This window comes from Coturnix japonica, chromosome 11 (genome assembly GCF_001577835.2).
Source record: "Coturnix japonica isolate 7356 chromosome 11, Coturnix japonica 2.1, whole genome shotgun sequence".
NCBI lineage: Eukaryota > Metazoa > Chordata > Aves > Galliformes > Phasianidae > Coturnix > Coturnix japonica.
Window position 1 is genome coordinate 16595579 of NC_029526.1, and position 22414 is coordinate 16617992.

At 55.1% G+C, this 22414-nt stretch overlaps 1 protein-coding gene across 1 annotated transcript in view; it reads right to left on the minus strand.

Moving 5' to 3' along the window:
* Positions 1-22414, minus strand: part of ANKRD11 (ankyrin repeat domain 11) — a 70576-nt gene that overhangs the window by 4122 nt on the left and 44040 nt on the right. Inside the window, 7 exon segments of the mRNA XM_015874364.2 lie at positions 1-6018; positions 6468-6615; positions 7063-7205; positions 8213-8416; positions 8977-9147; positions 14048-14186; positions 18106-18250. Coding sequence (XP_015729850.1) covers positions 1-6018; positions 6468-6615; positions 7063-7205; positions 8213-8416; positions 8977-9147; positions 14048-14186; positions 18106-18192 — 6910 coding nt within the window. The 5' untranslated portion in view covers positions 18193-18250.

Below are 22414 nucleotides of genomic sequence, written 5' to 3' on the forward strand. Positions count from 1 at the left end.
GTGCACCCTCTGCCTCCCTGCCCTCGGCCTGGGCAGGCTCTGATGGGGCAGCTGGGAGCATCTGTGCCTCTGCCTCCTCCCCTCCTTTCTCCTCTGTCCCACTTGTAGCTTCAGAGGTGGTTTCTGGCACAGCCCCATCAGGTTTCTGCTCCTCGGCTGGTGGCTCTGTGTCTGTGGGTGGGATGGGTGCTGCTGGGACAGCTGCGGGCTCCTCCACCTCTCCACCAGCTGTGGCAGCCATGCTGGCCTTTGTGCTCCCAGCACTCACCTCTGGGGCTGCAGCCATGCCCTCCTCAGCCGGCTCTGCCTCGGCCACCTCCGCCTCAGCCACATCCTTGGGCTGCAGCGGGAGTTCAGGCAATGAGAAGGGGCCGAGGTCCAGCTCATCCTCGGTGGTGGTGAAGGGGTCTGGCCACGTCACTGCCTCCTCACCATTTGCTGGCGTCGTGCTGTTGTTTTCCAAGTAGGTGTTTTCTGGCACGCTGACCACCTCTGCCTGAGGTTCTGCTGGCACACAGGGGGCCTCTGCGGGGATCTCGGGTGCCTCCTCAGGAAGGGGCTTGCAGCCAGTGAAGAACGTGTCCAGCCTCGTGGGGGACATGTATGGTGCCTGCTCCTCAGCACTCGCCATCTCTCCTGGTACCGCTTCCTCGGCATCTTCCTTGACTTCGTCCAGCCCCGGCTCCGACACGGACAGAGGGTAGGAGATGGGAGAAACGGGGTAGGAAGCATCTGTGGGGATGAAGGCGACTGGTGTAGGATGGATGGGTTCCAGGGAGCAGAGTGCAGGTTTTGGGGACTCGGCAAACTGCTGGGGTGATTTCATCAGGAGCTCAGAGCCCATGGACCAGCCAACAGAGTGCTCGGCTGCGTTGGCCATCAGGCTGGGAGGGATCGCCGTGTCGGGGTTCCGGGCAGGAGGAGCATCCCAGTCCATGTTGGTTTGCTCTGGCATTGCTGAACCAAAATTATTTTCTTCCATTGGTGGCAGGTAGCTGGGCTCTGGTGGCATGATGGAGGCGGTGGCCTGCTGCTCCTCCGTGGTATCCAGTGGCATGCCCAGGTCAGGGGGAAGAGCACTTTCTACCGAGGGAGCTAGAAGCTCGTCTCTGTGCGAAGGGGAGGACTTGGCTTGTAAACCAGAAAAGACACTTTCGGGTGACTGGGAGACCCCACTGACAGCCGCTGGTGGGCAGTGCAGGGCTTCCACCTTGGGCGACGAAACCCCATAGTCCGGTGAGTAATACCCAGGAGACAGACACTGGAACTTCTCAGTGGGAACAGAAGGAAGGGGAACCTTCTCCTCCATTAAATGCTGCACTGGAGAGTCATAATTTGACGTTGCTGGGACGCTCTGCTGTCTGAAAAACTTATCTCCTACACTGAACTCTTCCTCGGGTGCCCTCCTGATGTCAACGGAGATGGAGCGGTACAGGTTTGAGGAGGGGATGGTACGAGTTGGGGTCTGAGCGGGGTTCTCGGGGAGGGCCCCCGCAACGTTCGTGTACCTGTCGAAGAAGGACGGTGAGCACGCGTTCATGGACATGGTGGAAATGGGCAGTGAGTGCTGCGAGTCTGCGCACTCAAACATAAGGTCTGTGTAGTCCTCGTTGCTGCAGGAGGGTGTGCGCGGGGTCTGCATCACCTCCTCGTAGCTGGGGCAGGACACGACGGATGCCGGGGTGGGGACGCCCGTTGGCCGGTTCTGGTCTGGCCTGGGGGATGCCGGGAGGATCTCCTTCAGCTGCGGGCCTGTGATCCAGTCCTTGGAGTCTGCCCCAGCTGTGGGCTGTGCCTTGTTCTCTGGTGACAGTATGGGCGTCAGTGGGCCCAGCTCTTTGAGCTTCTTGTCCTTCAGCTGGGTGTCTAGCCCCAGCGGCTTCTTTGCAGTCAGATCCAGGCTCCTCTTGCGGACATCTTCAGAGCTCTTAATCTTGTCCTTCAGTTTGGGGTCTCCGGACCTGTGCCTCATTTTCTCCATTTGTTTCATTCTCTCCTTGTGCCGTTTGTGCCGCTCCTCGATCTCCAGGTCTTTCTGGCTCAGCATCCTCTCAAAGCTGGTCATCATCAGATCTCCATCCCCCAGCAGCTTCTCCCTCGGCCTGGCATCCTTCTTGCCGCTGTCTTTGGAAAGGGTTATTTTTTCATTGCCGTTGCTTATTTTTATCGACTCTGCTTTGTCTTTCTCTTGGTTCTCCTTCAGCTTCTCCTTCAGTTTGCTCTCACCGAATTTGAGGTTCTCCTCCTTTGATTTATCCTTGAAGGCAGTAACTTGAGGACTGTCCTTGTCCTTAAGCGCTGACTTTGGCTCATCTTTGTGGTGTTTGAAGAAACCATCTGTGTGTTTGTCTCTGTGCTTTTCCTTTTCCTCCTTCCATTTTTCCTTGTGTTTATCTCGCTTCTTTTTCTCTTTAGTTGTGCTGATGGCACTGGAACCGTAAGCCTTTTCTTTCTCCGCCTTCTTTGACAGCTCTCTTTCAGAATCATTTTTATCTTTCTTTTCAGAAAATAAGTAATCAATGCTTTTCTCCGGTTCCTCATCAGGCTCTGCCTTCATGCCATAGGAAGTGCTGAAAGCCTCCCCATCCACAGAGAAATCCTTTTCATAATGAGAGGAGTCCTTTCTGCTGCTGGACTCCTTGAATTCGTCTGCTTTTTCCTTTTTCTCAGTCTTCTCCTTCTTCGCCTTTTCTTTCTCGTGACTCTTCTTTGAGGAAGATGAGGAATGTCTGTGCCGCTCCTTCTCCTTCAGTTTGTCCTGCAGGCAGGGCAATGGAAGAGAGTCCTTGAACTTTTCTTCAGAGGCGTCCGCAAGAGACAGATTCGAAGACTCAAAGAGGCTGCTGAGCCCTGGGTCCTGCCCTCTATCCGTGAAGCTGTCGGAGGAGATCTCGCTGATTTTGTCGTTGGAGTCATCTCTGTAGTCATTGAGAGCCTCCTCCTCCAATTTCTCCAGCAGGCTCTTCTCGGGCTCTCCTCCCTTTGAAGACTTTTTCTCTTTGGAATGCTCCTTATCCAGCTTCTCCTTGTGCTTGTTTTTCACCTTCTCATCGCTGGCGTGCTTCTTGTCAGCCTTTTCTGGGAGCTTTTGCTTGTTCTTCTTCTCCTGATTGGAATCGATGGACGTTCTGTCTTTCCTGTCTTTGTACTTCTCCGAAGAATCCTTATCTTTCTTCTCTTTGTGTTTTTCAAAGGAGTTCTTCTCCTTCTTCTCTTTTCCCCCTTCCGATGTTCCCTTGTCTTTTTTCTTCTCCTTAGACTCCTTCTCCTTCTGTTTCTCCCCAGAGTGCTGCCGGTCGGAGGAGTACTTGCGGTGTTTGTCGGAGTACAGCTCCTTCTCACCCTCGTCCTTCTCCTGCAGGCTGTCCAGCCGGTGCATCTCGCTCCCCACCGACTCACCCACTTTGAACCCCGTCAAGCTGTAATCATCCCTCTCATCTTCGCTTTCATCAGTGAAGATGTCTGCGATGCTGTACCAGCTCTTCTCCTTGCCCTTCTTCTCATCCTTTTTCTCAGAGAAGTCTTCTCGGTCTGTGGAAAAGCTTTTCTCCTTCTTCTCTTTCACTTGGTCGAAGGAACTCTTCCTTTCTTTGTCTTTGCCATGCAGATCTTTGTACTTCTCCTTGCTCTCCTTCTTCTCTTTGAAGCTCTTTTCTAGTTCTTTGTCTTTTGGGATTTTCTCAGGAGCTGCTTTTTCGTTTTTCTCCTTGTCGCCTTCCTTGGATTTTTCCTTGTACTTCTCTGGCTTCACTTTTTCTTTTTTTTCCTTCTCAGAAGCATCTTTCTTCTCCTTGTCCTTCCCAGAGTGGTGCCTCTCCCAGCTCTCCAGGGCTTTGCCGCTGAATTCAGCATCAGACTTCTCCTTGAAGAACGCCTCGCAGCCGTATTCCTTGAAGTCATCCCGGTAGGGCTCCTCCTGCTTCGTCTTACTCTCTTTTCGGTCTTTAGAGCCATCAGAGGAATCCTTTCTATCTTTGTTGGTTTCACCCGTATCTTTCTCTTTCTTCTCCTTGACACCCTCTGCAGAATCCTTCCTTTTCTTGTCTTTTTCAGGCAAATAACCAGGAGCAGCTTTGTGCCTTTCTGTTTGGTCCTTTTTCTTTTCTGAGCTCTTTTCCACGTAGTCTCTTTCTTTCTTCTTTAAGAAAGAGTCCTTTTCGCTGCGTTTCTCGCTGTACTCCTTCTTCTCTTTCGTTTTGTTTTCCTTTTTCTTGTCTTTAATTTCCTCTTTCACTGGCTCTATGATCAGTTTTGCCACGGAGTCGTTTTTAATCTCCCTGAAATCTGTCACTGGAGAATCCCAGCTATCCTCGCCTTTGAAATCGAAGGACGAATCAGAAGACAGGTCTGAAAACCACCTCTCCTGCTGATCATCCGAAAGGCTGAACTTCGTGTCCTCGCTTTCAGGGAACTGGGCTTTGTTACTGAACTCATCAAACCCAGGCTCCTCCCTGTACATTTTGTCTTTTTTGCATTTTTCCTTCTCTTCCTTGAAGGATTTTTCTTTCTCCAGCTTAGCAGCTTTCTCCTCTTTCAGTTCATTCTTCTTTTCAGATTTGGACTGCTTGTCCTTCGACTTCTTCTTTCTCTCCTCCTTGTGTATTCTCGGCTTCTCCTCTTTGGGAGACTTCTCCTTTGCAGGCTTCTCTTTCTCCGATTTACTCAATCCTTCTCTGAAGGATTTGCTCATGTCTTTACTACCATCTTTGACTTTTCTTAACGATTTCTCCTCTTTAGAGGATTTTCCAGTCTCATCTTTAAACAACCAGTCCTTCTCCTCCACTTTACCTTTGGGGAGCTTGTCTTCCTTCTTACAGTGCTCTCGCTCGTGCTTTAACGCTTTCAATTTGTTTTCGACTGGATTTTCTGTCTCTACTATCAAGCCTTTCTCAGGCTTTTGTTTAGAGTCCTCAAACTCAAAAGAAAAAGTTTTGATGATTTTAATGTCTTGGCCAATGGGACACTGCCCCTTGTCCTTGTTTTTATGTTTGTGTTTCGTTTTATGCTTTTTAACCACCTTCCCCTCCTTGTCCAGCTTTGGAATTGCTCCATCCACGTTGCTATGGAATGAATTCTTTTTCTCAGAAACAGTGCCGTGGGAGGTGTTTTTCTTTTTGTGCTCTGGTTTCTTCCTGACTGGCTTTAGGGACTCCAAGCTCGACTCCTCAGACGAGTAGTCTGACTCGCTCGTCAGCCTCGTCCTCGTGGAGTCCGACAAGGAACTGACGTCTGACCAAGCTGGAGAAGATATGGTTTTCCAATTGTCCGTCCTCCAGTGCTTGGAGTGCTGTTCTGTAAGGTTAGCATTGTGTTTCTGGGATCCCAAGCTCCCATGAGAAGAGGTCGATGAGGCAGACAGAGAGTTAAACAAGGAGGATTCCTTTAGCACTAGCCTGGAGTCCTTTACACAGCTAGAGCTCTGAAGAGAGTCTCTGTCATCCTCCTCACTCTCCACGTTTTCGCTCTCTGATTCAGAGGAACAAAATTTGTCATTTTTTTTGCCAAACCGAACCTCTTTGCTTTTTGTCTCCTTCTTCCGCTTCTTTTTTACTTTGCTTTTCTCCTTCGGTGCCTTGGTGCTGGCGGGCTCCCGGATCTTGCTGCTGGGCAGTATGGAGTGGGTCGAGAGGCGCAGCTTCTCACCTGTCCCCACAGCGACGCCGGCCTCCTCCTCGTCCGAGCTGTCCGACAGGATGCGGTGGGCAGCTTTCTTTGGTGTAATTGTGTTATTTTTAGTATAAGTTTTCACTTCCATTTTGGGTATGGAAATGAAACTGTTTGCTTTAGTCTCTTTCCTGTAATCCTTTTTCAGCAAATGTTTGTCGTCGACTGGCGGAACCCGGTCCTGTTCATCGTCCTCATCGAATTCATACTCGTCCTTCACCGGGGTGATGGTTTTGGGGGGCTCCTGGGCCTTGGGCTTGTGCTTCAAACCCTTCTCAAACTCTGAGTCTGTGTTATTGCCATCAACAGAGCTGGAGGGTGCGAAAGAAGGGGCATCCTCCTCTTCTGAGGTCTCTGCAGAGAGAACAACAACATGTTAAGGTCTGCAAAGAGGATTACAACTGCAAACAGTGCAGGCCAAGACCCACCTAAGACAGGTAAGACAAAAACCTCTCCTCCAGTTACTGCTAATGAAACCTGCAGCACTTCCCACCTGGCCCAGCCATGACAGTAGTGCACAGCCTGGAAATGCCTGCGTTGCAAATGACTGCCAATCCTATACCTTAATTGCACCAGGCAAGCTATCTCAGTGTGGGCTTCCAGAGCAAACAGCCACTGCTCCCAGAGCTCAAGGCTGCACTTGTCTGAGTTGGGCTTATGGCTACAGAAGGACTCCAGTCTGCAGCAGCAGCAGCATGTGGGCACTCTGACGAGTCTAACTTTGCTGTCCTCCTAACAGCTCTGTGCTCACAGACAGCTGGGGGGCACAAACACCACCCCCACATGCACAAAACTGGCCTTACCTGTTGAGCTCTCTTCGCTGGAGGGGTACGTCGTCTTCCCCAGGAGCAGATTCACCATGGTGGGGGAATTGGCTACTTTCAATGGCGTCTCTCCTTTCCTGTTGCTTTGATGAGGATTCCCTCCATAATGCAACAACAGTTTAACCACCTGAAAACAGAAATCAAGACCTTAAATATTTATAGAGATTTTATTTATCTGCATGATTTTGGTATAAAACAGAATGGGGCACATCCTCCAGCTGGAGAGCAGACTGTTACCAGGGACAAACCGGTGGCACTAACAGATACTGGTAAGAAAGAAGACAAAACTCAGCAACACAGATTGATTTGGGCAAGGAAGGAGGGAGCAGAATCAGATGCAAGGCCATCCTCTCTCCTCCTGCTCCAGAAGGGCTGAGCTCCCCTCCCACACAAGAAAAGCTCTCGGCAGAATGAGGCAGAGAGCTCTCACCTGCTATGTAGCTATCAGCAGCAAATGATAACAAAATACCCAGAATCTGGGTGTCTGCACAGCTGGCTGCTTGAAAGCACAGGAAGGAAAAAAAAGTCATTAAAAAAAGAAAACAACATCCATAAGGACCAGCAAAAAACCAACCTTGAAGTGCCCGTTGTTTGCTGCATCGTGCAGGGGGGTGTCATCATCCAACCCCTTGGTGTTGACTTCGGCGCCTGCAGCAAGCAACTGCTTTGCAACATCGTAGTAACCCCGGTTGCACGCCTCGTGCAATGCTGTCCAGCCTGCAAGCAAACACACGTTCAGAACCAGAACCTTTATGGAGCTGCAGGTTGTGAGGAAGAACATTCATCTGCCTCTGCTGCGTGTTCCACACAGCCCTGTACCAGGACCTGCAGCTCTGCCCCACAACTGCAGCCCTGCAGGAGCCCCTGCAGCCCCACCTCTCCTCAGCTGCACCCAGATAGTGCGATGGAAGCAGTACAGACCCAGAAAAAACAATGGTGAAATTTGGGGTATGGAATAAGGAAACTTGGTGCTGTGTGTAAGTCAAGGCTTAAAGCCTTTCCCCTTCCTGCTTGAGCAATAGGGCTGCCACGCAGAGCAGCGCGCCGAGCTGCAGACACTCCCCCAGAACATCCTCTGCACAGACCTAACAAACATTTTTGTGCTCTCCAAGCAAGCAGCGCTGTGCTGCAAAACAGGGTCTGATCTGAGATACAGCAAACAGCACATCTCCACAGTAACAGCAGCCCCAGTTCTCAAACAAACCTCTGCAGAGCACGGAACGAAGCATTTTATCATGTTCAAACAAGCTATTTTTAAGCAGACGCTGTTTTGAAGTCCCCCAGCTCAGGGTGTTTTGCTGATAGCGCCGTGGGAGATCGCTGCAGAACCTTCACTGCTGAGTTAGAGGGGCACCTGTGACCAGAATTAATCACCATGGAGCTTCAGTCTTGCACTGATGTTCATCACACGGGCAGAGGAACGTGCACTGCTATTTATAGCCCAAAATCGTGCAAAAAGAACAGAAAGAGTGAAGCATGGCTCAGGGCTGTGCCAGGTGGAGCTGCCTGGTGTCAGCACGTGCAGCCCAGGATGCTGGCAGCATCGGCCATCCAGCTCTGGCATGAGCATTCCACATCTTTTCTAACCAAAATCCTTATTCTGTGATTCTACCATTATTTTGGGATCATCTCCCAAACTGCGACACGAGGGAAGGGCTTTCTCTGGTAGCAGCCATTCTCCAGGTGGAAAATCCAACACAGCTCCTGCTGCCAGGGCTGCTCACCTGCAAAGTCCTTCACGTTGACGTCGGCACCCTCGATGATGAGCTCCTTGATGCGCCGCGCGTCCCCGCGGATGGCAGCTCGGTGCAGCCGAGTCTCCCCTCGCTCGTTTCTCTTATTTACTTTATCTTTGGTTTTGGAGGCAGAGTTAGGAGTTCCCTTCTGACAAACTGTGGACTGAGAGGGATGCTTTGGTGTTGTGTCAACTGCAGGGAGGAGAGAAGCACGGTTACCAGCTGCCATCCATGGGAAGACCCAAACCCTTAGAGGGAGCTGTTGCACCACTTTTCATCTCTCCACCAACACGCTCCCAAGGCACTATTAACTGACCCAAAGACAGAAGAAAGCCTGTGTTTACAGCACAGACAGCACTTGCAGGTTGCCAGAGCTGCTGCAGAGAATCACACTCTGTGCAAGGACTGTGGCATGTGCAGATCCTCGCCCCAAAACCTCCCTTCCTGAGGGAAGTGCCTTTGCCACCGAGTGTCTGTGAGCTCCAGCAGCCCTGGGAGGGTGACGTTCCCTTGGACAGCAGCTGAATGCTCTCAGCACTGCACAGCTCGGTGCTGTTTCTCAGTGACAGCAACCTGAGCTGCTGGACTAGGGTTATGAACCACAGAGTTGGTAACTAAAACTGCAACGTCTGCACATGGGATGCAAGGTATGCACAGACAGCACAATGCCCACACAGACCCCCGGTGGGTGGGGTATGTATGTAACAGCTGGCTGTGAGCCTCACCCACACAAACCGCGCTCCCGAACTCACCTGGGCTGTTTGCAGACTCTTCTGCTGTCATCTGCATGAGCAGAGCAACTTGCTGGCGCTCAGAGAGCGGGTAGCCTGCCCGGATTCCTGAAAGGCCCATCCCAAACAGCAAGCCAGGCTTCCTTGTGGCGGGCTCCTTTTTAATCCTCTTCCGCTCTGGACCCTGCTTTTCTGTGACACAAAGCACAACCAGTGAGTGAGTGCTGCTGTACTGAGAGACACGTTCCTTCCTGAGCAGGTTGGTGCCAGCAGTGCTCTGCATCCCTGCTGCTATCTCAGGGGTCAAAGCCTCTGGGGGAGAGCATGTCCTGGTGCTGGGAATGCAGAACCACAGAGCTCAGCCTGCTGGACCACCCCACCACCACGCCATGGCATGAAGCCTGACCGCAGCTTTCTGGACTGTTTTTCCAGTTTTCTCTCTGCAAATATCACTCCTTTCCCCAGGCAAGGAGAGCTGGCAGCCCCTCCCCTGTTGCTGGTGCTCCCACAGCCGCCTGTACCCCACTGCAGGGATGTGGGCAAAGCTTCCAGCTCCCACTTGAAGAAACCTAACTTCAGTTTCCTTTCGTGCAGCCAGCCAAGCAGGAGGCAGAACGTGTATCTGCAGAGCAGCAAGGAGACTCCTTGCCAAGCAGCCTTGCTGCATGCCTCCTACCAGGCAACTGTCCTAACCCTGCAAGAAGCATAAGGAGATATGGCGTGCGTGCGTGGAAAACCCAACGCTGCTCCCACCCTCCTCTGAGTGCTGGCACGGTGTGCCTGCAGCCTGGCTGACTGATGGCTGCTGCTGCGGACAGAGGGATGGTGACAGAATTATTGGGGCCATGCAGAGGTTATCAGATGCAGGTGAGCAGTCCCTGCTCTTGACATGGCATGGGGCAGAGGCCCAAGGCAGCCCAATGGACCACCACGAGGCCCCTGTCCCATGGGGTTATGCTCATATTTCGCCTCCCCCCTGCATGGAGGCTGCACAACCTGCAGAGAGCAGCCTGAAGCCCTGGATCTGTGCTATTTATCAATGGGAGGTGACAAAATAGTTGGCAGTATCCATGTTTTTACTCAGACACATCTCCTTGCAAACATTCCACCTTACACCTGGGCAGAACATGCACATCTCTGACAAGCTCTGAGAGCCATACATTCCTCCACTGGACTATGAATCAATAAGAAATAACATTTCTTTCCTGTTTTTCCCTTCCTCATTCCCTCTCACATGCAGCACTGGGGCCCAGCCCTGCTCCTCTGCTCCCTGCTGGGGCTGCAAAGCCTGATGTGAGCCCAGAAAGCACAAACCCACGTTGTTTTCTCTCCAGACAAAGCCTCAGCACTCACCCACTGCCACCTGAGCACCAACAGGGCGACGCTTTGGGCAGCATTCCTTAATGCACGTGGCTGCTGCAGGCTGTCAGCAGCGAGCCTGAGATCTACAAAAATTCATTACCAAGTTCAACCCCAAAGCCCTAAACTCCTATTCATTCCTCAGTTGGAGAATTCTCCTCCTCCTCAGAACATTTAGCATGGAAAAGCATGTGATCGACACGATAAAAATAACCCGGGCAGCGCGTGCTGTGCAGCGCTCACCGGCACCGGGCTGCCTGCCCCACAGCCACAACCCCTTCCACTGCAGCCTGGAAAGCTTTGCTCAGAGCACAGCTGTTGCAGGTTCACAAGGGGAAGCTGCACGCAGGGCTTGGCTCCAGGTTCCAAGTGCCCCATGGATAATGTTTAAGGTCCCTTCCAACACAACCACGCTGTGATTCTGTGAGCTCGGCACAGGCAGAGATGAATGGTGGGGGAACCTTTTGGGTTCAGGTGGGTTGGTCAGGGAGCAGCTCCCTGCTCCCATGTACCCTGTAATACAGGCAGCGTCTGCCCAGCTGGCTCTGACATGACAGCACAGGTTTACAAGGTGGTACCCTGAGGAAAAATACCATTCCCAAAGCTGCAGCTCGTGCTGAGCAGCTCAGCAACCAGCACCGCTCACAGGTCAGGAGTTTTGGGTTTATTCATCGAGCAGGCACGCAAACAGAAGATCAATAGGAATAAATTAGAACGGCACAGACAGCGATGGAGACTGCACTGCACCCCGAGAGACTGCACAAGCTCTGCTTTCCCAGTCCCCAGCTTGGCATGCGTAAGTGTGACTCATCCCTGCTGCAGCAGTCGGAGGGCGCACGGCGAGGGCAGCCTCGAGCCCAGCACTGAGGGACAGAGCAGGAGGGCAGTGGGTGGGCAGGGAGCGTGCAGCCTGCAGCAGGGAGCAGGGCATGGTTTGCAGCACAGAGCTGGAGCGTGTGCTGCAGTGGCTGCGGGATGAGCACATGGTGGTGCTGCCTGCATGCAGCTAAAGGGAGGGTGGGAGGAAAGAGGGGAAGCGGAGCTGACACCCTGAGCCCCCACAGCCCCAGCATCAGGATTCACCTGGGAGAGGCTCGGTGCCATGCCCCACATCCTCAGCAGCCCAGGCAGCATGGACACCCTGAGCTGTGCTCACTGGACAGACAGCAGCCACACAGAAACATGTCAGTGTGCCTATGCAGAGCAGCCATTGACTATCCAGCTGCTGCAGGGGGAACCTCGGTGTTCAATCAGAATCCTATCTCCATGATAAATACCTCCAGGAGAGACCCATTTTAAGGGCCTGACTTCTCATTTCCCAGGAGGCCAAGAGGAGGAGGAGGAGGAGGAGGAGGAGGAGGAGGAAGGCTCCCCCCCAGCAGCTGGGGGCAGGACACTCTGCAGACAGCGCCGATAAAAGCGCTTCTATGAAAGAAAAAGCCATCATTGATAGATGCTTGGCAGAGCCATGGTATGCTGTGGCTGCTCCCCTGCATGCTAAGGAGGGCTGGGGGGGCAGGGGGTGGCTGCCCCCCACACACACACACCAGGGAGCTCCAAGGGCCATGTGAAGGCTGCTGCTGCATGCAGCCCATCCACACAGTGCGGCACTATGGAGCGCAGCAGCTCTGCCAGGCGCTCCCTCCCCGTTGCTAGGTGAGAACAGTTCCTCGACTATTTTAGTTTAAAAAAAAAAGGGCTGCAATGATCCAACCAAGGAGAGGAAGAGCCGTGAGGCAACGCTGCACACAGCGAGCGGAGCCACACAGATGGAACCAGTGCATCCATAGATGCTGCTCTGGACATGGCAGGGCCTCGCTGCTCATGCTGCCACCCCCAGGCAGTGACTAAGGAGCCAAGCAGAGCAGTGCAGTGCTGTGCTTTGCTTTGCAGTGCTGTGCAGTGCAGTGCTGTGCAGTGCTGTGCTTTGCTTTGCTGTGCAGTGCAGTGCTGTGCTGTGCTGTGCTGTGCAGTGCAGTGCAGTGCTGTGCAGTGCAGTGCTGTGCTTTGCTTTGCTGTGCAGTGCAGTGCTGTGCTGTGGGGAGGGAAGGGCTGGGCTGGCTCTGACTCATTGCATTGCTGACCTCGGATCAGCGTCACGCTGCAGGCCAAGCCCAGAGTGGAGCTGCACATCAGATGCTGCTGGAGCACAGCAGCCCGGAGCGCTGACACCAGCACACACTGCCCTGACCCATGCCAAGCCCCCACTGCTGTGCAGGGGCTGTTTGGTTCACCTCACATGGCTGTGAAAACACAGAAAAGCCGAGCGCTGCTGAGAAATGCCATGACCCAAAGCCACCAACCAGGCAGCACCAGCCCAGGGAGCTGGGGGGCCTTGAGTGGCACCTGAAGTAAAGCTGAAGAAGCCATTCCCAGCAAGGCCAACGTGCTGCGTTCTGCATGCCGGGCTGTACCCCTTGAGCCTGGAGCTTCCCAGCAGGGCCACCCCCTCCCCTGCAGTGTGCTTCTTCACATTACCATTTGCTAAAGTTCCCTCCAGCACGGCACCCAGCAAGGAGCTGCAGACAGCCCGAAGTTGCTGGGGAAGGAGCTGGCAGTGCTGGCTGCCAGGCAGCACGTGGGCTCCCAGCACGCTGCAGGCGTGGGAGCTGCACCAGGGGGGGGAAGGAAGGGAGGAGAAGTGGAGGCAGAGGGAAGCTGCTGGGTCCGTATCATGCACAGTTTGGAGGCTCACAGATTGACGCTGTTTTTTTTCCCCCAGCACCTGAGATCCAGGATTTCTGCTCTACAAACAGTTTTGAAGGAATGATTTGTATGGCTTTTAGAACTGGGTTAGCGTGGAATCACTTTGCTGCTTGCAGCTCGTGCAGCTTGCTCGGAGCAAGGCATTGCTGTGCCTCACAGCACAGCTGGACAAGGCTCCACGCTGCTGTCTGAACATGGAAAGATGGAAAACATCCCACTACAGGCACAAAGTGACCTCTCCCAGCTCCCAAATCTCCCAGCTGCATTTCACGTGGCCATGGATCACCCCAGCAAAGCTGTCCTCAGACAAACACGGACGCCCGCGTGCGGCGGTCCAGGAAGCGCGGCTGCATGGAATAAATCACTGAAGGTCAGCCCCGGGTCTGGCACGGCACACACGGGTGTTGCAATCCCACTGCTGAATCCCAAGGCTGGGAAGGGAAAAGCACCCAGATGGGGTGGTGGGGAGCTCTGCAGCCCGCAGCTCTAAGGGCACTCCAGGACCGGGAACAGCACACACGGTGGCTGTCCTTTACCCCCGCACTGATGCTTTGAAACTTTCAGTCAGGAATCAGAGCTCAGCAAGCAGAAGGTAACAGTGAACTGCCCAGCACAAAGAAACACAGCGAGGCTGTGGCCAGCCCAGGGCAGACAGCACACACAGCTCAGCTGTAGGGCTAGGAGAAAGCAGCCTTATTTCTCCCAAATTTCAAACCTTTTAACAATTTTAGGAGCATTCTGATCTTTTGAATTCAATTTCTATGATTCTATGATTCTCTCTCCTCACAGCCTGTGACCCTGACCTGCCCAGTCTGCACACAACTCCCGAGCACAGACAAGGACCAATGTGACCACAGAGCCTCCTGCAGCCACCCCACCGCATCCCCTCCATCTCCAGGTGTTGGACAGCCCTTCCTCTCTGCTTACAAAGCCAGCCATGAGCTCAGGAGCCACAAGTGGCACAAGCAACGTGCTGCAGACGTTAAGTTTTGCCCACTCTTTGCACCGTGCAGTCCAAATCCCGTACCTGTATCCGAGTCCTTCTGATCTCCATTTGTTCCAACAGTGAAAGGTAACTTCCTCTTGGTAGCCCTCTCTTTCACCTCTTTGCCGCCATCGCTCCGGTCCAACTTGGGAGTTTTGGTTAGAGAAACTTTATCTTTATCCTGGGAAGAGAAAAGAGAGCAGGGATCAGCAGCCGTCCCCGTACCAGCACAGCAGCTGCGTGTGCCTGGAGCCGCTGCCACAGCCGTGCCCCACGATCCCAAAGCGGAGCCTGGCTGCGCACAGCGGGCACGGGGTCGGAGTGCTGCGGCAGAAGGATTGCTGTGAGCTCTGCAGGAAAACACTCTGACAGAGAGGGCAGCACAGGTTGAAGGATTTAGCCGCTTAATTCTAAGCTGCTTCCTACTGGGATTTTAAGAGGAAAAGCGACCTGAAGCATAAATCCAATCTGTTGCACGAGAGCGCGGGAGGCAACGCTGGGGCTGCTGGGCATGGGCAGTGGGAGGGCTGTGACATTGTAAGGAGGGCTGTGACATTGTAAGGAGGGCTGTGACACTGTTGGGAGGGCTGTGACACTGTTGGGAGGGCAATGGCACAAAGCACGGAGGCAGGCAAAGTTTTTCACCCCAACAGTGAAAGCTGGTACAGAACCGAAACCCCAGGCATCCCATGCAGACCGAAGTCACGCACGTGTAGGTTTTATGTTACAGAAACTGCACGACTTCAAGCAGGAAGGGCTGCAGGGCTGCAGGGCAGCTCCGTCTGCCCGCTCCTCCCGGTTCCATGCAGACTCTGCCAGCACCACCCGGCCCTGCTCGGCGTCCCACCCGCCACTGAAGTACAAAGCAGCCCTGTGCAGCGGGAGGCCAGGATGCGGTCCAGCCCCTGGCACCCTGCGGTGGGATTTCCTCGACTGCGAGCGCTCCTTCCAGCCGTCAGCCCCGAGGAGAGCTGCAGCAGGAGCCGGGCTGTGCTGCGTGCACCGAGTGCAGCTCTTTGTTTGTGGTCTTCAAAGTGAGCACAGCTGGAGCCGGGCTCTGCCACCAGAGCAGCAGCACCCAGCCCTGCTCTAACAGTGGGCTCCTGTGAGATACCTGCCCTGAACTCCCCCCATCCTGGGTTTTGAAGGTGAGAGAGGCTGAGTCTGCAGGACTCTATGCCTGCCCTCGTGTTACAGCAAGGTTATTTAAAGGTCTGTGTTAGGGGAGAGAAAGAAGGGGGGAATTAGTCAAAGCACATTCCCAGGCACAGAGGAGAGCACAGCACGGGCAATGGGCAGCTCCACCTGCACTCAGAGCTGTGGACCCAGAACCCAACCTGATCAGTGAGGGGCATGGGGACCTCCTCCACCCAATGGAGCAATGCCACGCTCTGCTCCCCAGGAAGGCAGTGAGCTCGGAGGCAGCCTGCAGGTGCTGCAGCCAAACCACTGCAGAGAAGTGAAGGCAATGCAGAGCACCACTTTCCTGGAAATACTGTCTGCTTTCAGGTTCTTATTTTAAGCTTTCCTTCTGTAATAGTTTCCAATACTGTAATGACAAACGTCATCCTTTCTTTGAGTAGAAGTTTTAGCTTTCAGGTCATCCTGGACCCATCTGAGCAGTGCATGACTTGGGTGCTGCAGAAAGAAGGACCTGACCAGATCAGAAGCACCGAGTACCTGCGTGCAGCACGGGCTGCTGGCGCTGAGCAGAGCTCTGCAATGGGGGCAAAGTTCCTCACTGGGTGCTGCTGGAAACCACTTGGGCAAAGGGCAGGCTGCAGAGCATGACTTCAGGAAACCCCCCTGCCGTCACCTTACGCTCTTACTAAGATTTACTAGATGAGTAAGCAGGGCCACCTCAAGTCACCCTCACCCCAGGGGACGGCTGCAGCACCAACTGCTCCCAGCCATGCGTTCTCAGCACAACCCAGCACCGAGGGTGCAGAGCTCAGCCTAGGCCAGCGTACCACTCAAACACCGTTCATTCAGGGGCACTGTTCTGCAAGGCAGAGCCATGCACAGCCCCACACAAATGGAGCTGCAGCTCCAGCACTTTGCAGCCCCCTCCCCTCTGCCCAGCAGCTGGCGGTGCCCACGTGGCCCCACGGTTCTCCCACTGCAACACCGGCAGAACCTGACTCACATCCCGGCCTCTTATGCAAAGCCCTGCGTGGAAATCCCCAAAGCCCTTTGTTCTCCAAAACATGTTGGAAGTGTTTCAGGTTGCAAAGCTCATAAAAAAACAAGCTGCAGTGAGCAAGGAGAGCTGGCAGCCTGCGCTGTGCACGAGGAGGGGCAGGGCTGGACCCCCACAAGGACTGACTGAGGGTGGGGGAAACAACCCCAGGCACCACCCCAGCTCTTGAGTCCCTCGGGGTGTCCCCAAACCCAGGGCACAACACACCACGTGTGCTCACACGGTCTGAATGTGTGCTGATAGGCTGCAACGAAGCATTCAAAGCACAGAGAGAGACAGCTGGGATCCTGCTACCACGTGGAGCATCATGGGGCTGCCCGACCCCGAGCAGCATCACCTGCAGCTCAGTGCGGTGCAGCACAGATCGATCACAAGGAGGGGACAGCTTCCTTTACTGAACCTGGGAGGGAGGAAAGCCCTGAGCGAAAGCTGAGCCCTGTCCTGCTCCACATCGTGTGACCACTGCTCAGCCAAGCATTCCCCACTGACACAGAACCTGGAGCACAGCACACAGCGAGCCGTGCAGGACGTGGGTGCAGTGAAAGCAGCTCCAGCGGGGCTCTCCTTGCTGCTGCTGCTGCTCTGGGCTGGGCCTCAGCTGTGAGCACACAGCTGTGGGGCTGTGCAGAGCAGTGGAATTCCTCATATAAGGCGTGCATAGCTCTGCACAGCCCTCGGGCTGAGCTGCAGCCGGCAGCCCAGGGCAGCAGCAGCCCTTATAAGGCCCCGCGCCAGGATCAGGCCCCAGCTCCCCCCGGGGCCTCTGGTGCTTTCACAGAGCCCATGGGCAGGCAACAGGGCTCGCCCTCACCCCCCAGTTTAGCAGCACAGTCAATGTGTGGGGTGGAGAATCCTGCACCACGCTGCTGCAGGGCTGTGGGAGCAGCAGCACAGCAAGGAATGGGTGAGAGTCCCAACTGTGGGCCCAGCAATGGCCAGGGTAAATGAGGGGGGTGGGAACCCCACAACATGGCTCTGTGATGGACCCAAACACATGGACAGGGGAACCGGGCTGAAGCTGCCAGTGCTACAACCACTCTTCTGTTGGGGACTTCTCCACTGGTTCTTTGTTGTTTGCCTCCTTTTGTCAACAATGGTGGAATCAGAGCACACGATGTGGCAGCAAGGCACTGCGGGGCTGGAGAACAACCAGGGAAGGCCAGGAGGGGGGAGCAAAGGGACAGCAGGCCATGTTTGTTTCCACTGCAGAATACAACAGAGGAGGGGGACAGTTTTTATTTAAAGGTAACACCTGAATGCAGCTTTCCTCACTGGAAGCTGAGGAAGGCCAGGAAAAGCTGAAAGGGAGGAGGCACAGCACAAGTCTGGAGCAAATGAGCATCTGGGTGTGGGAAAGCAGGGGAAAAGCATGTACTCACTTACCCTGATGCTCAGATTTCATTGTTACAACCTCATCTCAGGCCCAGTCAGGCCCTCAAATAAACGCCAACAGCTATTGTGTAGAGCAGCTGCTGGCCAGGTTGCACTCAGCACCCAGACCTTGTGCTGGCAGCTGGGGGTGGGGAGGAGGGGAGAAGAGGAGGAAGAGGAGGAGGAGGAGGAGGAGGAGGATCTCCTCCCTTGCACAGCACTCGAGACCACAGCGCTGCTTGGCCCTTCCGTGCTTAGCAGAGCTGCTCACACAATCCCAGTCCTCCTGGAAGTCTCCCCATACACTCCCATTGCTCACCAACACAGGTCTGGGCAGGTGCAGCACATCCCAGGCAGCACTACAGCTGCTGAGAAAGCAGAGGGGACCTCACCTGCAGGCAGAGAGCCAGCAAGAAGGTTTGGTTTGGGAGGAACAGCCCTGGGCAAAGCACTGCTGTGAGAAATGGGCATCACAGCTCGGAGATGGGCACAGCGCTCCCAAAGGAAGGCAACAAACAATCCACGCTACCTTTTTCCCCGTTTGTTTCTCCACCATGTCGTTGCTGAGAGAGAAATCTTCTGGCTGTGGTGTTTTAGAACACCCACCCTTGGGCATCGTTCTGCCTTCCTTACTTGATCTTCATTTATGCTGCCATCGCCTCATCATCAACCGTCTGTTGGAGAGAGGAAGGAAAAGACAAGTCAGACGTGGCAGAAGGATGGTTTCAATGGGGATACGGGGATGAGCCTTCCTGGGGGATAAAACACACGGGGCCCTCCCAGGGCAGCAGCAATAAGATGGGAGCTGCCCTGCAAACATGGCATGGGAGCATGGAGCAGGTTGTGCACCCTGACAGCCAGCAACCTCCTCCACCCCAAAGCACTGCCCCAAAGCTTCCAGGCACTGCAGCACAGAACCTCCTCCCAAACCAAGCTGGTGGGGAGGGCAGCTCCATGAGCACTGCGGGGCTCTCCCCGGGGCTCCCCTCGCATCTCGGCTGTGTGTGCCTCCGTGATCCGGGGAATAACAAAGCGCTGCCTGCTCTGCCGGGTGTTGCCTGGTTACGAGGCTGAAAAGGCAGCTGACATCTGAAATACGGCGAGGCATGAGCTGGAACGGGGATCAGAAAGGAGGGCTGCAGCCAAGGCCAGCGAGGCCTTTTTAGGTGAACAAAAATATCTTCTCTCTGGAGACAAGAGGCTAAAAAGCATCTGTGCAGCAGCAGTGCTCCGAGCAGCGGCCCGCAGCTCCTGCAGCAAAGGGTTCCCTGCATTGACGCTGAAGCAGCCAGAACAGCAACCATTTGCAAACTCCTTCCCCAGCTAATTACCACCTGACAACGCTACACACTGCTCCCATTAACTTCTCCTACCAGCAGCTGAGTTTCTGCAAGGCTACAATTGCAGGAAATGGTCCAGGAACAAAGTCACGCAGAGCTGCATCACAAGACTGGGAATCCTGTGGGCGGGGAGAGGGAAAGAAAACAGAGGGAGCACAGCAGGCACGGAGCCGCAGCCTGCAGCACTGCCTGCAGCACTGCCTGCACAGGGAACCCCGGCACGGGGGGCTGGGCACCCCAAGGACGGGGGGTGTGGGGTGTGGTGCTCTAGGAGGACCTTAGGAATGCCATCGTCATTCATTTCGGTGCTTGCAGGGCCCTTGGGGTTGGTCTGCGGGTTGCTTTTGTCTTTAAGGAGCTTCAGAAGCAATGTGCAGGCCCCCTCCCAGCCCCACAGCAGCAGAGCCATGGAGCAGAGGCAGCGTGAGGACACACTGGAGCCGGGACACCCTTCTCCTGCTCCAGCCAAACATGCTGTGCTGGTGGCCCCGGAGCTGGGTTGGCTGGGCACAAACACAGCACGTCCATACGGTGATGGAGAGCATCGCCTGGGCGAGGGGAGGCAGCAGAAGGCTGCATCTCTGCATCCCTGCTCCACTAAGTGCCAGAGCTCACACACCACAGGGGTTGAATGGTAAAAGCAGGGGGGCTCAGCGCAGGGTCGGGCCCTCCTGGGGAAGCAGCTGCAGCAATCTACAGCCCTTGTAGCCTCTGCCTGGTGCCGTTAGTGATCTGGGATGTTGAAGGCTTTGTCCCCTCCCTGCAGCACAGGTAACTTCCACGCTCACCAGAAGCCCGAGAAGAGGAAACTCAATCAGCTTGTGATGAGCAATGGAAGCTCGTGTGTGCTTTGCAAGACATGGAAACACTCAGCTCTTCCTGATGCAGCCCAGCACCGTAGGAACACTCTGTGCCCTGCACGCCATCCGTGCACCCTCGCAGAGCCCCGTTCTCGCTGCCTTTGGGGCTGCGTGCAGCAGGGCAGGTACCTATTCACGTGGAGCCACGAAAACCCGTTGAACTGCGAGAAGGCAGACGGGTGCCAGATTAATTCTGCGCCCTTCTGTTCCTCTCGCTGACTCATTACGCTTGGAAAGCTGCTGCTCTCGGTGCGCACACAGCGCCCGCCTGCCCGACAGCTTGCAGGGAGCAGCGCATTTGCACAACAATCAGCAGCGAGCTGCAGCCCTCCATTTGGAGCTGCTCAGTGCAGGGGGGGCCGGGCTGGGGGCTCTCATTACATCTGCTCTGCCCCCAGCAGCCCCCCAGTGCTGCCCATCGCTTTGTGAACAGCCAGCAAGGCTCCCAAACGGGATGGCTGCACGTGGGTCACAAGGCGAGGAGTGGGAGAGCAATGGAGAGCAATGGGGAGCAATGGAATGGCATCCCCTGTGCTTCTCCATGAAAACAAAGGAGCTGCTCGCCTCGGCAGCCAGGGCACTGCATGGGTGTGAGCCACACACGGCTGGGAGTCCCCCAGCACAGCCTCGCTCCTCTCCCTTCTCAGGGCAAGGAACCAGCTGAAAATGTTGTTTGTTTTGCCCGGGGCAGGCCAAGCCCAAGGCCACACACCGAGACCAGACGAGGCTGCAGAGGACCTCAAAAGCGACAGTCCCAAAAGGGAAAGGAAACAGGCAGGAGCCATCCAGTGCCTGCATTGCACAACACGGCCGTGCTGGGAGCAGTGAGGGATGCAGGGATGACCCCAAACCCCTCACGGACCAAACCTGGTCCTGGCCGTGATGGCAGCACCGTGGCTGTGACATGTGCCGATGCATTGGGGTCAGTCGGTGCCCGCTGTCCATGCCCTGGAGTGTGTCCACATCCCACCAGCCTGGAGCAAGAGAAACTGCAGACATCTTCCAGCACCAGACATGAGAGGAGAGCTGGCTGCAGGCTGTACCCACCACAGGAACTCAAAGGCAGGGATGGGAGCGAGAGGCACAGACACTATTTGCGCAAACCCAACACATTTGTTTGGTCTGCAATGGCTGGAATAGGAACAAACCTCACCAAGATCGGAGATTTTTTAAGTCTCACGCTCCTTTTGAAGGCTCTGTCCCAAAAAACAGGTGTCTGCACATCTTTGAAGACTGAGTTATCAGCTCAGACAGATCACACCTACACGGGGACACGGCCCCACTCTGCTCAGTGCCACCGGGCAGCCTTCAACAGGCAATCACCATCAGCATGGCACCGTGTGCCACCCCGAGGGGTCCCTGGGCTCCGAGCCCCCCTGCCCTCACCCTCAGCCTCCTCCTGCTTCCCTTCCTGCTCTCGCTGTCAGGACAGGGATGTCGCTCCCTATCGGCTGTTCTCACAGGCTGAACATCTGTGTTCATCTCTCAGCACGGGTTCTTCCCTGGTTCACACAAGCAGCACCTGGTCCCCCCATGGCCCTGCCCTCTGCCTTCTGCCTGACCCCACAGCGGCCGTGCCCCCGGTGCCCCCAGTGCTGCTCCTGCCAGGAGGGGTTTGCAGCCAAGGAGACCTACAGCAGTTCTCAGCATCCCCCCCTTGATTTCATCCCCCGTGGCTCTCAGGACCCAAACAAGGCCACGACTGAAGCCGCCCTGTGATCCCTGCGTGCATCTCCTCCTGCCCAGCACTGCTCCCAAGCCCCGATGACAACCTCAGGCTTTTCTACAACATCGATCCTGCTGTTTAACACGAGTACCATTAGGAAATCTCTGCCCCGCTGCCTCGGGATTCAGAACATTCCAGATGGGGCTGTTCTCAGGATCCACGGCGCTGGGATAAATGCGAGTCCTGGCCCCAAACCACCAGCAGTGCCGGCCGGGAGCAGCTTCCCACCGCGCTGCTCCTGCTCCGCAGCCACAGCTGCATTTCGCAATGGCAGGACCAGGCTGTGTGCTGACAGCAGTTCCCACGGCCCCGGCCGTCCCGAGCTGCAGATGAGGACCCATATTGCCTGCAGCCCTGTCTGTGCCCAGCCCAAACCCAGGGCTGCCAATGGTGTGCAGCTCTCTCGTGGTTCAACCCCATCCCATGCTTCAGCGTAGGGAAGCTGAACACGAAGCCCAGCTCCCACTGCACAGAAACCCGATGGACTCCACCAGCAAAGCGTTCTCTTCCTCCTTGCACAGCTCTGTGTGTCTCTCCATCCACCCCATAACCACCTCACTGCCACACGGCCCCAAAGCTTTCCCCACATGGGACACCTCAGGGCAGCTCCTGGTTTGCCATGTAGGAACCAGCCCACACGTGTGGGTTCCCCCTCCCATGGCCATGCGGCTCAGCATCCCCTGCCTGCAGCTCATACCCATAGGACCAGCCTGGATTCATTCCGTGAACCCCTTCACCTTTCTGACTCGTGACTGAGATTGAAAGAGATTAAACCCAGCTTTAGCAGCACAAAGCGTGGCTGTTCACTGTCCGTGTGGGTCGGAGCACAGTGCAAAGTCAATCCCTGGCCAAGGGCTGCTGCTGGTGGTGGCCATTTGCAAACACAGAGGCAAACACAGTCCCAGCCTGTGC